The sequence below is a fragment of the Papaver somniferum genome, chromosome 9 (genome assembly GCF_003573695.1).
Source record: "Papaver somniferum cultivar HN1 chromosome 9, ASM357369v1, whole genome shotgun sequence".
Taxonomy (NCBI): Eukaryota; Viridiplantae; Streptophyta; class Magnoliopsida; order Ranunculales; family Papaveraceae; genus Papaver; species Papaver somniferum.
This window is the reverse complement of record NC_039366.1, coordinates 132,179,116-132,194,882: the sequence shown is the minus strand read 5'-3', so window position 1 is coordinate 132,194,882 and position 15,767 is coordinate 132,179,116. Positions and strand designations below refer to the sequence as shown.

At 34.7% G+C, this 15,767-nt stretch overlaps 1 protein-coding gene across 1 annotated transcript; it reads right to left on the bottom strand.

Annotated features, from left to right (window-relative positions):
• Window positions 1–15,175: 15,175 nt before the first annotated feature.
• LOC113312596 lies at window positions 15,176–15,767 on the bottom strand. Its single transcript, XM_026561339.1, has 2 exons — window positions 15,420–15,767; window positions 15,176–15,336 (listed from the first exon to the last, which is right to left on the bottom strand). Exons 1-2 carry the CDS (start codon window positions 15,765–15,767, stop codon window positions 15,217–15,219), a joined length of 468 nt encoding a protein of 155 aa, XP_026417124.1. The 3' UTR covers window positions 15,176–15,216.

The following is a 15,767-nucleotide window of genomic DNA, read 5'->3' as shown; positions in this document are numbered from 1 at the left end:
AAAATCTAAAATAAATTCCACATTTATTCTCAATATTTAATCATGTAAAGTCAACAAATGTAATTAAGATTATTAATTTATTTAACTTAACATTTTGAATTAGCAAGAGCACGAATTATCAAGTTACCAAAATAGTTCAAATTCTCCATTTTGACTTTTCTTATGTATTTAAAATCCATGCGAAAAATTCAATAATCACTAACTATGACAACTAAGAAAAGTAAATTATCTTTACCTACATTTACCAAATAATCAATTCACAACCAATAATAGAAAGACATGCAATGAGTCACTAGTAAAAATATTTATTTTCATTTCCACCCAACGTAACAACTAGCAATAATTATTCTTGTAATTAAACTAAATGAATTAAAAATATTACCAAAATAATCAATCAAATCTTGTCAATTAATAATAAGAAAAATATTAATGACGACTTCGATCAAACACTAGTTCACTAAGATGATTTAATTATATTAAATTACAAAATTACTTTTTTATCAATATACGAAAATATCCTTAAAATTTTGACTGGGTATTACAATCTAACTCACTTAAAGAATTTTCGTCCCGAAAATTTAAAATAACATAGCAACCAGACATATTATACTGGAAAAAAAAAATCACACTACGTGTTTAACCAAACGACATTAGAATTTATTAATTGTTCATGCAACAACTAGTTCCTGAAGAATCTAATCGCCGCTCTGATACCAAACTGTAACACCCCTATTTTCGGGCCTTGATCCTTCCCAGATCCCATGCCCAAAAACCCGAAATGTTACTTCGATATCATAGCCAAAGCCCGGCTACTAAGCCCAAGCTCATTAAACAATTTATTTGGGCTAATTTAATTTATGTTCGTGGTAACATTTTTTATCGCAGCGGAATACTTATAAAATTATTTAGGAAAATCTAAATGTCGATTTCACATAATTGTAAAGCCACCGGAAACAAAAACTATTTTGATTTCCAATTAAAAATATTACCACCATTCAAGACTTACTTTTTAATTAATAAATAAAGATTTCAACATGAAATTTTAAAATCACACACCACTCAAAAGTAAATGAGGCTTGTTATTTTAGAAAAATAAAAGGTAGATGTTGACTTTCTCAAAAGGAACTAAGGTCTATAAATCAGTGGATCATACTTTTAAAATAGGATATTCAAAAAACATGTACAACTTTCAAATTTTTCCTGGATTCAATACTGGTACGAAGAATTATTTTTTTAAAATACTTAAGCAATTAATAAAATTATGCGCTTTACATCAAATGTTCCTGAAGATATTTTGTATTTTTTTACAAAAATAGTCATACCAGAATATAGTAAGAATTAATAGGTATTAACAATCCACTCGACGTCATATAAGATTTCACGGTTTTAAAGTACGACTAGTCACATCTTAAAAATAGTAGTTTAGTGCATCAAAAATAACCAAGTCATATTCACTCGAACCTATAGAACAACTCACTCATTTTATTTTGATAACAAGTGTTGAACCGCCATGTGGCTGTATACGTACCCAAAGGGATCAAGCACGGCCGTAGTTCATCAACCAACTCACTAATTAATCACATGTATAAAAGCATTAAAGACATTCTTACCTGATAAGTTGGAGCAATTAGTTAGAATACTGCTCGACCTATATAAGCCATCTCACACTCCGGGAGCATGTTAATAATAAACACAAAAATACACTCGCGCCAAGGGAGCCCCAAGAATAACCAATATCCTGTTAAAAATATATTTAGGGGTCGCTGCCCATGGACCGTAGCCCAAATCGTATCATGTCAAAAAGATCTTTAGGGGTCGCTGCCCATGGACCATAGCCCAAATCGGATCATGTCAAAAGATCTTTAGGGGTCGCTGCCCATGAACCGTAGCCCAAATCATATCATGTCAAAAATATCTTTAGGGTCGCTGCCCATGGACCGTAACCCAAATCATAACATGTCAATCAGATCTTCAGGGGTCGCTGCCCATGGACCGTAGCCCAAATCGTATTATCCTCGTGTAACAATATCAAATTCATTATCAACTATAAACTTTAATCAAATCGTCATAAATCAACAAGATGATAAAAATAATAAAAACATATACTTAATTAAAAACACCCAAGTAAAATAATTAAAATAAATAAAGTTTTAGTTCGGTTTGTGTTGCACCTACCTCAAACGCTAAATCCAACAATCAAAGAATAACAAATAACAGGCACTGATATAATGGATAAATGCGCCAATAAAAAGAAATATATCCCTTTGATTCACGAATAAAATTCTACTCCACTAATACAGCAAGAATAAGAAGGTCGAGGTCAAGAAGCTAATGAAAAAAAAAAAGGTTTTGTACTCTCGTTTTCTTTACTTCTCCTTAATATTCTCTAACAACTCAGTTATTCCTCTCAAATATTCAATTATAGTACCTTCCCCCAACCTCTTTTTGTTTTCATTTTCTTTTATCCCTTAATGTTCACTCCCCCAATCCAATTCATAATGGCCATATTTATTTATTTTTATTAGGAAACCTTTTTAGTCAAACCAGTCAGATACAAATAATAAACCCCATTGATTTAAGTTATATTTCCTATAATATAGTGGCAACCAAAAGATTTAAACTTAATACTATACTTGACAAAGATATTTCTTTCCATTGTAACACTAAGGAAATATCTTAATATTAATGTTATTTCCGTTTTCATCCAAATCTACCTTTCATACACACCTAAATATAATTGCAAAATTTTATATCTCATTATTCTCAAATCTAAAATAAATTCCACATGTACTCTCAATATTTAATCATGTCAAGTCAACAGATGTAATTAAGATTATTATTTTATTTAACTTAACTTAACATTTTGAAATCGCAAGAGCACGAATTATCATGTTACCAAAATAGTTCAAATTTTCCATTTTGACTTTTCTTATTATTTAAAATCCATGCGAAAAATTCAATAATCACTAACTATGACAACTAAGGAAAGTAAATTATCTTTACCATCATTTACCAAATAATCAATTGACAACCAATAATAGAAAGACATGCAATGAGTCACTAGTAAAAATATTTATTTTCATTTCCACCCCATGTAACAACTAGCAATAATTATTCTTGTAATTAAACTAAATGAATTTAAAATATTATCAAAATAATCAATCCTTGATTCTTTATAAAATGACTTTTAATATTATGTACACACTTTCCAAAAATAAATTATGAAGACATTCATAAGCTCATGCAAAATAGATTTTGTATTTTTGTTAATATAACTAAATATCAACACGAATGTCAACGTGCCACATGTCAAGCTCCATCTATTAATTACATTCTTGTTAAAATCAATCAACTCTTGTCAATTAATAATAAGAAAAATATTAATGACGACTTCGATCAAACACTAGTTCACTAAGATGATTTAATTATATTAAATTACAAAATTACTCTTTTATCAATATACGAAAATATCCTTAAAATTTGGACTGGGTATTACATGTTAGCCTTAAGATGGTGTTGTCTCAGGAGTTGAAATGTGAGATCCAAATGTTGAGCATGTGTCTCCAAATTGGGACTGTAGACCAGAATATCATCAAAAAAGACCAATATAAACTTTCTCAAGTAAGGCTGAGAAATATCATTCATAAGAGCGTGAAAAGTGGCTGGAGCATTGGTGAGACCAAATAGCATAACCTTAAACTCATAATGACCCTGATGTGTCCTAAAAACTGTTTTGTAGATATCTGTCAAGTGAACTATGATTTGATGATAACCAGACTTTAAATCTATCTTGGTAAACACTCCAGACCCATAAAGCTCATCCAATAATTCATCAATTAGAGGAATATGAAACTTGTCCTTGACAGTGGTGGCATTTAACCTCTTATAATCAACACAAAACCTCCAAGAGCCATCCTTCTTCTTGGCCAAAAGAATTGGTGATGCAAAAGGGCTGTGGCTAGGTTGAATGATGCCAGAAGACAGCATCTCTTGCACTAATTTTTCAACAAATGATTTTTGAATGTGTGGGAATTTGTAAGGTTTCATATTGGGTGGCTCAGAATTTGATTTCAAGGGAATTTTGTGGTCTAAGGGTCTTTGTGGAGGTAATTGAGTGGGGGTCTCAAAAATGTCAGAGAATGAAGAAATAATATCAGCTATTTCTGGAGGGATGGGTGTAGAGAAGGGATTACTGGAGATAGAATTAAGTTGAGGACAAATACCATGTGGATTTTTGTGAAAAAATTCTCTAAAGAAGCAGCACTTACCATTTTAAAAGAAGGAGAATCAGAAACTCCCACCAGTTTGCAGAACCAACAAAATCCAAATCTTCTTTTCTCAATCCAAACACCATCACTCTCCATTCTCTGTAATCAGCAATAAATTTAGCCAAACCTCATCTCTTGAATCTTCACCATCTCCTCAAAATCAAGCTATTAACAGACCCCTGAGTCTCAACAGCTCAAATTCATCCCAATCGATTTCAACAGCTGCAGACTCAAAACCCTCGAAAATCATCAGCTGAATTAGATCAATTTCACCATGAACCCTAAACTGATTCGAGCTCTGAATCTCTTTCTTCATCAACAACAACAACTTCTTCTCGATTCACATCAGCAGCAGAAACTTCTTATCAAATCTCGAATTTCTTCTCGATCTATAGCAGCAACTTCTCATCCTTTAATTCCACCAGCAGAATAACTTGTTTCATTCTTCATCAATTTCTCTTCTCTTTTCTCTTGTACAGCAGCCGCCATGGCTTCCCAGATAAAGAGGAATAAAAGCTAATGATAGGGAAATTTATTTTTAGGTTCTCTGATTTTTAGGTTTATTGTAGGAAAATGAAAGTGGATACATCCACCCAAGTAGTGAAGATAAGGTCCAACCAAGGATGTCTTTTCTTTGCTTCTCTAGACTAAGATGCAATGGTTGGCTTGGCTCGGCTCCGCTCCCAATAACAGTTGCACATGAAATGATATTTGTGCCTTTTTCGCTCCACAGGAACGCTTTTTCCTTCTTTTAATCTGAATGACTCCAAAGTACCTAAACACTCAAAAACAAACATAAGATACATATTTTATAGGAAAACTAGCAAAGAAAGGATAAACAATAGATATAAATCTAGGTGTTTTACAACACCTATCACAACTATGCCTATATCCTCCAATGGTTATATAATCTAAACTCTCACTTCAATCATTGAAACATTCTTAGAGGACGTTGATATTCTATAATTGTTATTCACAAACTATTTTTCGCTAAAGTACGCAATTTTCAAAGTGATTGAAACTTGTCATGACTTTCGTCACTAGGTAAAGATGAACTTGGTTAAAGCGAAAACTTACCAACTCATATTTCGAGAAATAGATAGGCGAGATAAACTCGACTCGAAATACCAAATGTGTATAATCTAAGTCTATATAGCAAAACGACTTCTGTCTCAAGATAGGAGATAAATAGACTTTTGAGTGATAGATAAGTTCAAGTCTCCACATACCTTTTAGTCGATGAAGATCCACCGATTCCTTGAGTAGTCCTTCGTCTTGTATGATGATTGCCATGGAGTTCTTGAGTTCAACTACACTTTCTATCCTAGTCTGAGACCTTAGCTATAGTAGACTAGAAATCAAGACTTATAGTTTTGATCACTAATATTGACAAACATGCTTGAGATAGCAACGCATGCGAGTTCGATTGAGCAATTCTCTAACAATGTCTTTGTTAACTATGGTGAGAATAATTCTCACCTCAACACACACTGATTGTGTTGAAATATGCATCCTCACTTGTTGCCCAAAATTCTGACTGTGAGGAAGCATAAATCTGGGCAAGTTGTTCATGTCTGTTTCTTTAGTGAAAAATAATAAATATCTTTTATTTTTGGGAAAATAGTTTTGGTTTCCATAAACCAAATTATTCCTTGATTTTCTCCCATTTTATATACCTTCTTCCTGTCCGAAAGAAGACTATTTTATTTCAATGAAGAAATCGGTAAAATAAGGGTCATCTCTTGATGATTTAGCACTATGTGCATCAGTTATGACTGAAACTCATGATGTCTGTCTTCATGATAACTCTCAAGATTCTCTTAGGAAGCAGATTCTTACTGTTAAAGGTTGCATTAGATATCACGAGCTGATGATAAAGGATTCAAAAGAAATACTAGCTAATCTTCATTCTCAACTGTTTGAGATGAACAAATTATCTACTGAAAAGGTAAGTGCTCAGAAGAACTTGAATCCGGTTTTTGAAAACAGTCTTCACAAGAACTAATAGACATCAATTTTAGATTACTTTCAATGATTGTATTAGGTCTATTATGAATAAGACTATCTTATTATGAATAAAATTATTTGATTTATAATTTTTCTTGTGTTAGTTTTTGATTTACATAGCCTGTGCTTGGATGCTTTATCTTATTGCTATGTATTTGTATGGGATGTTTGATTTCGGTTTTCTAACCTTGATATTCAATCTCATATGTTGTGAACCCTTATGGTTTGGATGACTTTTTGGTTTAACAGGATTAAATTCTAGCCCATGTTGGTAGGCTTTATCAAAGGATCATGAGGGGTTCTGATTGAAACAATATGTGAAAAAGTCACAATATGTTTAATCGGTTTTGTTTAGCATAAAAGCATATGTGTTTCGGGGTTTTCAAATTTTGCTTGCAATAGTTAAAAAATCGTTTTTCAACCTTTCTCTGGTAAAGGTTGGTTGTTGTTATTCTTTTGTTTTGCATAAAGATGAAAACATAATGATATTTCGTTATCAATTCTCCCTGGAAGAAGATGCGAACATATCGGAGAAGTGGATGCGAAATTTGAGGTAACGACTTTGTTAGTTAATCGTTTTCCTGTTTAAGAAAATCCTGAGTTTATCGCGTATATTTATTGCTTTTGCTTAACAAAATTTCGGTACAATTGATGTTTTATTCAATTATTTGTGTATGGATATATGTGTATGATTCAATTGTTTCCGGTTAAGAAAAACTATTGTTATCTTGCTTTATTATTTGGTATCAATCGTTTAGGCTTACAAAATTTCGGTGCAATTGTAGTGCTTTAATGTCTATGTTATTTCAATTGCTTCCGGTTGAGGTGAATAATTATTCAAGTTGATTTTTTTGGTTTGTATGAATTATTTATGGTTTAACGAAAGAAAAGGTTTACGGGATGAATTGTTTAGTCCAATTTGATTCCGGTTAAGAGAAACTAAGTTAATTCTGATCTTAGTTAGACTTATCAGAGTAGAGGTTTCGATTATACAAGTCTAATTGAATGCCTTAACAAGAAATACTAGTTAACTAACCTAGTACTTGTCTTGTTTAAAAGTGAAAGGTATAAGTTATATGGATAATTATAACCTGGTGAGAAAAATAGAGCTATCTTTATTTTGAACTTATCGAACAAGCGATTGTATTTGTACAATCGGTTTAGCAAAGGAACCAAGGTTCTTAGTCGATTTTTGGTTTGCTAAACTATTAGGAAAAATCGCTTCGGTCAATTGTTTCCTTGGTAACATATCATAACAAAATTACTTTGTAGTTTCGGTTTTGATATTGGTTATAAAAAATGGTGTATGGAGCCCCCGTGATTTGTAAGATCCTTTCGGTTTGTCCTTTACTTGCTCGTACCTTTGTCATTTTGTGACAAAAAGGGAGAGAAATATATGGAGTAAACAAGTGATACTGGTATTGATTTATATTGATTGGTATCACTAAGGTAAAGGACATTGGTGCTTAGATGTTTATCTAACGAAAGAGTAAAGCATAGACTAAGGGGGAGTAGCATATCATATGATACTTGTAGTTATATGGACTACAAAGGAATAACAAAGACGTGTGGATTGATAAAATCTACCTATCTTACCTTTAGGTGGAGTAATAGCTTTGTTATTATAATGTCAACAGCGACATTTATGGATTGAATGTATACAGGTTATTGTGCTGTTGAATTTGGGAATCAAGCGTATGTGTAATGAATTCTTGTAATTTGTTTATCCATATGATGTAAGAGTTTTGTCACTAAAATTGATAAAAGGGGAGATTGTTAGAGCATAGCTCGGTTGAATCCACCAAGCGTTGATATGTCAAGTTTAGTTGTCATATTTTAGTGAACCAAAACTCATTTAAAGAGTCACTTGATTATATACTAGAGTCAACTTCATATAGGTTAGCTTGAAAGTATTAGGATATGAGACATTACAATTATTGCGAAGACTTGAATAAGTGAAGAAGTAATAAGATACAACGACGACATCATCCTTCCACTTGAGGTTAGTAATATTTGACTTGAACTGTTTCATTCCCTGACGTATCTTTCAAGTCGTTCATATTGAAAACATAACTGTGAAGCATGAACACTCTAGTTAGACGTAGTATTAAGGAATACAATATGAAGTCTAACATTTATCTTTTCAACTTCGTATATAAGACATCGACATAATCGTTTGAATGCTATTATGATTATGTATGGGTATGAGGTGAAGATTTCATCCTAGGAAACAATGTTTTTACATTAGTTTAAAAGAAGTAAATTCATGAACTTGTTTCGTGAATCGAAAGGGAAATCACTAGGCTTATTGGTATTGTGATTAATTGCATATCTTCTGAACTACCAATATGTGTAATTAGTATAACCGCTCATGACTTGTTTATGTTCTTGGTAAAACTATTCACAAGGCCTGACTTTTGTATTAGTATGACTTTTATTAGTGAAACCGATCTTAATTAATCACCTGAGATGATATGATCGATTTAATGTTATTGGTATGACCAACTCTAGGCAAAGGGGAACCGATCCTATGAAGAGGTGCAACCGATCACAAAAGGGGAATCGATCCTTGTAAGAGGTGCAACACGTTTTTAGTAGATGTGGGAACCGATCCTATGAACATGTGCAACAAGTTTTTAGTGAAAGGGGAACCTATCCTATGGACATATGCATCAAATACAAGTAGTTAGCATAAGTATGTGGGGAACCGATCCTAGTACCTAGTCAATCGAATTTTTGGAAAGCTAGTGTGACTATGCACAGTACTCACATGCAGGTAGAACCGAAACTTTTTTTGGTAGAACCGTGAAACCCATGATTTGTGATTTAGTGTTCTTAATCAATGACATAGTTCTTGAAAGTCGGATGAATTCTAAACTTGTTTGGAAGTGTGGCAAATCGGTTTCAAGATTGTAAGTATGAAAGAGGACTTACAAAGTAAAGATGTCGACATACTTTGAACACATGCAGTAATGCTTATCTTTTATTGTTCAAAGATATTCCTTAATATCTAAAGGAAAATCCCATATCGATTTTTTTTTTAATTTAAGGTTTTTAATTTTATTTTTGGAAAATGAAAATTGGTAATGCATTTACTTGAAGATTTTCTAAGAGATTTACGGTCAATGTTTGGACAAAGCATTTCCAGGAATTATGGAAACCGAATCTGGAATATATTGCATATCTTGAGAATATTTTCGGTTTTGGAAATTCCTTGGTGTCCGAACTTCCTTGGTCTATAAATACCAAAGTTTGCATTTCTAGCAAACTAATCCTCAGAGCCAGAAAACTACTTAGTTGTGTTGTTACTGGTGGAGCCACCTATTCGGAGAGGAAAGTAACCTAATTAGGCGAAATCTCTAACGACCACTCAGTTTAAAGACTTCTTTGGGATTGAGAAGCTCTATTAGTACCGCTGGTGGGAAACTAGATAATTGCGGATTATTATTATTTTTCGATTGATTTGATTGACTAATGGTTGTTGAACTTTGATTGCACCTAGTTTTTTTATGCTTAAGAATATTCTCTTCTGATATAAGATTCACTCAAACTAGATCGAAGTTTCGACGGGGATCTTTAGACTGTTTTTAGATCTAAAGACGTCTTGTGATAATCCATTGTTAACAGACTCCGTTCTGTGCGTGATTGATCACAAGAGATTCAAGTTGATTGTGTGCAGGTGTTTGTTGAAGATCTAAGAAGATTTGAAGACAAATAAGACTTTGAAGATTTCTGATTTGGGTTCATAATAGTTGGTGTGCACAATACTTGTTTCGGTAAAAGAGGATCCAACTATAATCGGTTTATCCTTGTGGTAGATTGGATTTCTTAGTTGCGATTCTTTGTGATTCAAAGTATTGATTGCAAAATCTAGACGATTACTTCGGTAATTGTTAGTGGGTAGATCTAAGGACCTGACAAAGGAGTTTATTGAGATAAACGGAAGAGCCTTTTGTCGAACTCACATCACTTGGTTGAAAAGAGTTGATACCAAACAGATTTGTTGTTCCTTTACTGTTTGGAATACGAATCAGAGGAATTGTTCCAAGTATATGACTTATTCATAAGTTGGAGGCATGGGAATACAGACGGAACTAGATGAACTATAGGTTTATTTGCTTGGTCTCAACTATATGAAGTTGGTTTGGTTTTGTATAGCGTCTTAATCCTGAGAGTATTCAATTCTGGAAAGGTCCTAGGGGTTTTCTGCATTTGCGTTTTCCTCGTTAACAAAATCTTGTTGTGTCTTTTACTTTTCTATTTCCGCAATTATAATTGTTTTTATAATAACTAGAAGTAAAATACACAAAATTTAATCCATATTTACTTGATAGCAATCCTATTGTGTTTGCTTAAGTCCGAACCTATTATCAAGTAAACATACTTCGTTGTTATATTGTCTCGATCTAGTATCCATAGACGATCAGACGAAGTGTGAATCGTGTATTGTCTCGACTCGGTCCATAGACAATCACTTTCAGAGAAGGGACTTATAGGTGGAAAAGTTTTAGATTGAGGTATATTTGGGTACCCTCGTCTTTTCATATGGTTTCTGAACTTGGACCGAGGTTAGATTTCTAAACTTGGATGAGGATTTACCCGTTAACCAGCGAACATGTGAATCATCCTAGCAGAATGTGAAGGGTGGAATCCCTTCGTAGCTCTGCAGCTAGCAGGATTGTGAAAGGGGAATCCCCCGATAGCCCTACAACTTGGGCAGGGATGTGGGTACACCTGCTTTAATGATCGTGAATACGTAAACTGGCGACTACTTCATCCTCTGTACCATAAACGAACACCGCGCGAAAAGTGCCAAGAGCTTACTCCTGCCTAGTGTTGGTTGTGTCGAGGCTGGCAAGACGACATAAAATCTGCCATACTTTCATGGGATGGAATTCATTCCAGCTCTAGCCTACCCTGTATTTGTTCCGGAACAAAAGGCCTTCGGATATCGGAATAGACTTATTATACTTAAATGAATAAAAGTTTAATTTATTTAAACTGTTATTTAGTTATTCCCCCTCATTTGACAGTTAATCTTTTCTCAGCTTTGTCCAGCAATTGGATTTTCTTTTCAGAAACAAAAGAGAGCGGCAGCTAACTCAGGTTAACCCCCAGAGTTTGCTTAGGTCATAGATGGCCAAATGGGTGGCCAGAGTGCTGCTAGATCATGTTTGCTCTAGCAGCAAGCAAAATATTTTCCTATGTGTTTCCAGATATTCAGTGTAACATGCAAGCAGCGACATGTATGATCTTAGTAGACTGGGAGATGTTAATTTTGAAATCAATGTATGGCATACACAATGATAATAATGAGATATTATCAATTCAGCGACCAAAGTTCTTGATGAACAATTTCGTTAAGATTTCACGAGCTTTGGTGTCATTTTCGCCTTTCTTCAAAGTTATTTTTATCTCAATGGAATTGATTCATATTTTGTTGTAGTAAAAAATTGCATTTAGGGCATTAGATGGAGACCAAAATTAGATGGGAATTTATGATGGCCTATATGACTGGTGGTGAGGGAAGTGACGCTTTTCTAAAATTAGCAGTAGACTGTTTTATTTTCTTAGTTAAGGCGATCGGTTCATTCAATTTTATGTCTTAATATTTCAAAACGATGTCTTAATATAAGTAGTAGGATGTATTATTTTCTTAGAAACTTAGGGATTTTTAACAAACTGCCACACTTGCAAATCCCGATTCAAGAAAATGCCACAGTTTTTTTCAGAGTTTATTAAATGCCACAACCGTTAGTTTTTCCGTCAGGATCCACACACTTGGTCTTTTTCGCTGACTCGGTCAAAATAATCTGTCGCGATTTACATATTTACCCTTGAAAACCCTATTATACTAGTCATGGGTTCATCATCTTTCCCCGTTAGTTCTTTCTTCTTCCTCTTTCCCCTGTTCTTCTCTTCTCGTGTTTCCGTGAGAAGATTTTGTGATTATGATATCAGAAACTTAAGAGAAACGCTAAGAGTTGATTGTCGGTGATGCTGTTGTGATTGTTTGAGCACGGGATGAAGAGGATGGAGTTGCTGCTGTAGATCGAACATATGAGTTCTGAAGTTAGGGTTGTTGTCAGATGTAGAACAAAGGGGTTGAAGTTTAATTAATGTTCTGAAACCATTTTGAAGATAAATCGAAGAGCTAGGGTTTTTTCTGTGGAGAAAAGATAACTTAGGATGTTTTTGATTTGAATCCCGATTGGTGGGTCGATTTCAATTTGAAGCAATGGTTTGAGTATTAATTTGAAGAATTGAGCTGTATCCACAGAAAAAACATGAATTGAGTTGTTGTGATTGGTTGGTCGATTCATGTTTAAATCCCGATTCAATTTGAAGCATGGCCGATTTCAATTTTTTGAATTGGGATTTACAAGTGTGGCAGATGGTTTGAATCGGGATTTAAACATGAATTGAGCTGTTGTGATTGGAGGGTCGATTTCAATTTGAAGCAATGGTTTGAGTTCGTGGAGTTGAATAAATTGGGATGCCGTTCTCTGCTGAGTCTCGGTCGATTGAGGCAGTGCTAGTATCAAGTGGTGGATGTCTACCGTTCCTATACAGGACTTCTTCAAACAACAACCAAGGATCGGGGGTTTTGATGTAATCTGAAGATGGGTTTTTGCCCAATTTGGTTATGATCAAATAGTGGTCATGAATTACAGGAGACGGTGGCGGAGATTGGGTTTAATGGCAGTTGTTCTTGCGAATTAGAAGACATGAGAATCAATGGGTGGCAAGTAGTGTTCGAAGTTCACTTGCATTGCGATGGGCTTGATCTGAAAATGGTGTTGATTGTTCTTATGGCTGATCGAGTGTAAGGAGGATAGAATTTGAGGGTAGATATGTCTTTTACTAAGCTGGATAACTGCCACCTATGCATTAACTGATGGCAACAGTTTTTTTGGATGGAAAAGGTCAAATGTGTGGCATTAAATAAACTCTGAAAAAAACGGTGGCATTTTCTTGAACTGCAAATTGGAAGTGTGTCACTTTATTAAAATCCCCAAATTTTAAAGAACGTTAAAATTTGGAGGAAAACTGGAGCGATATTACTTTTAAAAATCAATTTGCGAATATGGAAAAATACGGTTTTGAATATATTACCCTGCAAGCAGGCCCTTGATTTTATTTAACTGTGTTTCTGCAAGGTGGAAATTGCATGTATTCAAGTAGTCAGACTGAAGGGGTATCTTTTGAATCCATAATTGCTGGATTGGGATTCTACTTCTGGGGAACTTATCGATGATTTCTTGGAGTCTGGGGTGGTTTTCATCTAGTTTGATGGATCTTCCATTCCGAAGATTGTACCAGTTTCCTGTACTGTAACTCCATCTAGTATATATCCTGACTCTGAGAATCTTTGCTCTAGTTCTGGTAATGTATGTAAACAATGTGACCCGAAACAAGGCGTTATAAACTTTCGCAATTGTTCTTAGAGTGGCTAATGTTGTGGACTGGTGTTTGTTGTTGTAATCGGCAAAAGATACATAGATCAGTTCAAACCACTATTGATGGAGTTAATTCAAACAGACGCAGTGGTCATTTTAGTCCAACATTTTCTATATCATCAAAACGCCATAGTTTTCTATAGTGATAGAGCTGAACAGTTTTCTCTTGCAGAGCTTGCTGCTGCAACTAATGGCTTTTCTTTAGGGAACGTAATCCGGTCTGGAAGTTTTGGGATAGTTTACAAAGGTAAACTTAGAGACCAGTACAGAAAAGAGGGGAGACCGGTACAAAAATGAAGAAATTTTAAGAGAAAGAAAGTGCATTTGACACAGAACTAGAAGTCTTGTCACGTTTACATCATAAGCAGTTGGCTAATCTTGTTGGTTTCTGCGGAGAAAAAGAGGAGAGGCTTTTGGTAAACGAGTACATGAAAAATGATGCACTGTATGATCTCATTCGAATAACAATGTCAAGAAAACTAGTAGTAGTCAGTCTTTTGAATACATGGAAAATGAGGATCAAAATTTCATTAGATGCAGCATGAGGGATTGAATATCTTCAGTAATTATGCAGTCCCTCCTATATTTCACAGCGTCTAACATCTTGTTACACTTGAATTCGCTAGCTAGAGTATAAGAGTTCGGGTTATCTCTACTTGATCCAGAATCTGAAGACAAATACATGTCAGCAAAAGCTGCTGGAACAGTTGGGTCCGAATGTTACGAATTATACATCTTAACTGCAAAGAGGGATGTCTATGGTTTGCTGGGGTTATTAACAGGAAAGAAAGCTATATCCAGAGACGATGGTTTAGATGGTGCATTCAAATATGCAAGAATAACAAAGAGAAACATCAATTCACAACTGAACAAAAGTATTATTCCTCTAAAGTTTTGTGTTTATACTGAATTGACAAAGAAAATCACTTAGGCAAGTAATGTTGTGAGACTTAACACAGCAACTCATAAGCAGCAGAAATAGACTGCTTCAGCAAGAAAAGAGCATCAGAAATGCAATACCTCACTTGCAAAGACAAACAGAAGTTACTAGGATAATTGTGATTCAGACATTTACTAACAACTAAGACTGGGATCCATATTGTTCCAAATTTGCAGTTATCAAGATGAACAATGAGAGCCTTACATCATCTCAGCCTGCAACACTTTCACATCCTTGTGAACAAGCGTCTCCCAACCGTTGGCAACTGTTAGTTTTTCAACTACACACCAAAACAAAACGAAACGAAACAAAGCAAACACCCATTTTAATCAACTGAACAAGCCACTTTTAGAAAACAACACTAATTAAGATATTATTACATTATTCAAGATATTAGAATATTGAACTTAAAGGTGCTTACTTCTTATCTTATCTCCTGTGCAAGGCATTGCTGAGGCAGCAATCTCAGCACGGCACAAGAGACCAATGCACTTGTTCAGCTTCATCTTGGGTTTGTATTTCCCATTAAGAAAATCTTCAGCTAGATGGGACGAAGACCCTTCGCACCACCAGGAGTTGGTGTCGACTGGGAGAGCAACATGAGCACCTGCCCTCCAAAAGCAAAAGGGAGATGACGAGGTTGTTGACTTTTAACAGGTCCCTACAAAAGCATTGAAATGTATTAGCAATCAAATCTATTGATATATGATTAGCAAAAGAGAGATAGTAGAGAAAAAAATTTACATAAGAAACCCATTGAGGGTTGGGATCAAGCGACGCAAAGAAAAAATGGCAATCTAGAGCACCGCGAGCTGCTGTTGGTTGACAGAAGTCATAGGTCAAAGTAGCCAAGGCTTGCGCAGTTGGAGGTGTTCTCAAGTCATCGGTTGCTGTTATGAGGTGTTGATCCACAGCCTCGTAGTGTGATAATGTCCCACAACACACTGCGTAGCAGTTTCCATACTTCCGAAACTTGTCCACTCCTCTGAAAATCATACCTCCGGCAACCTCAACAGAGTCACAACAAAGTAGAATTCCTTCATCGTTCTTGAGAATGATGATACAGCTTCCATGTCGGCAGGCAGGATTCAT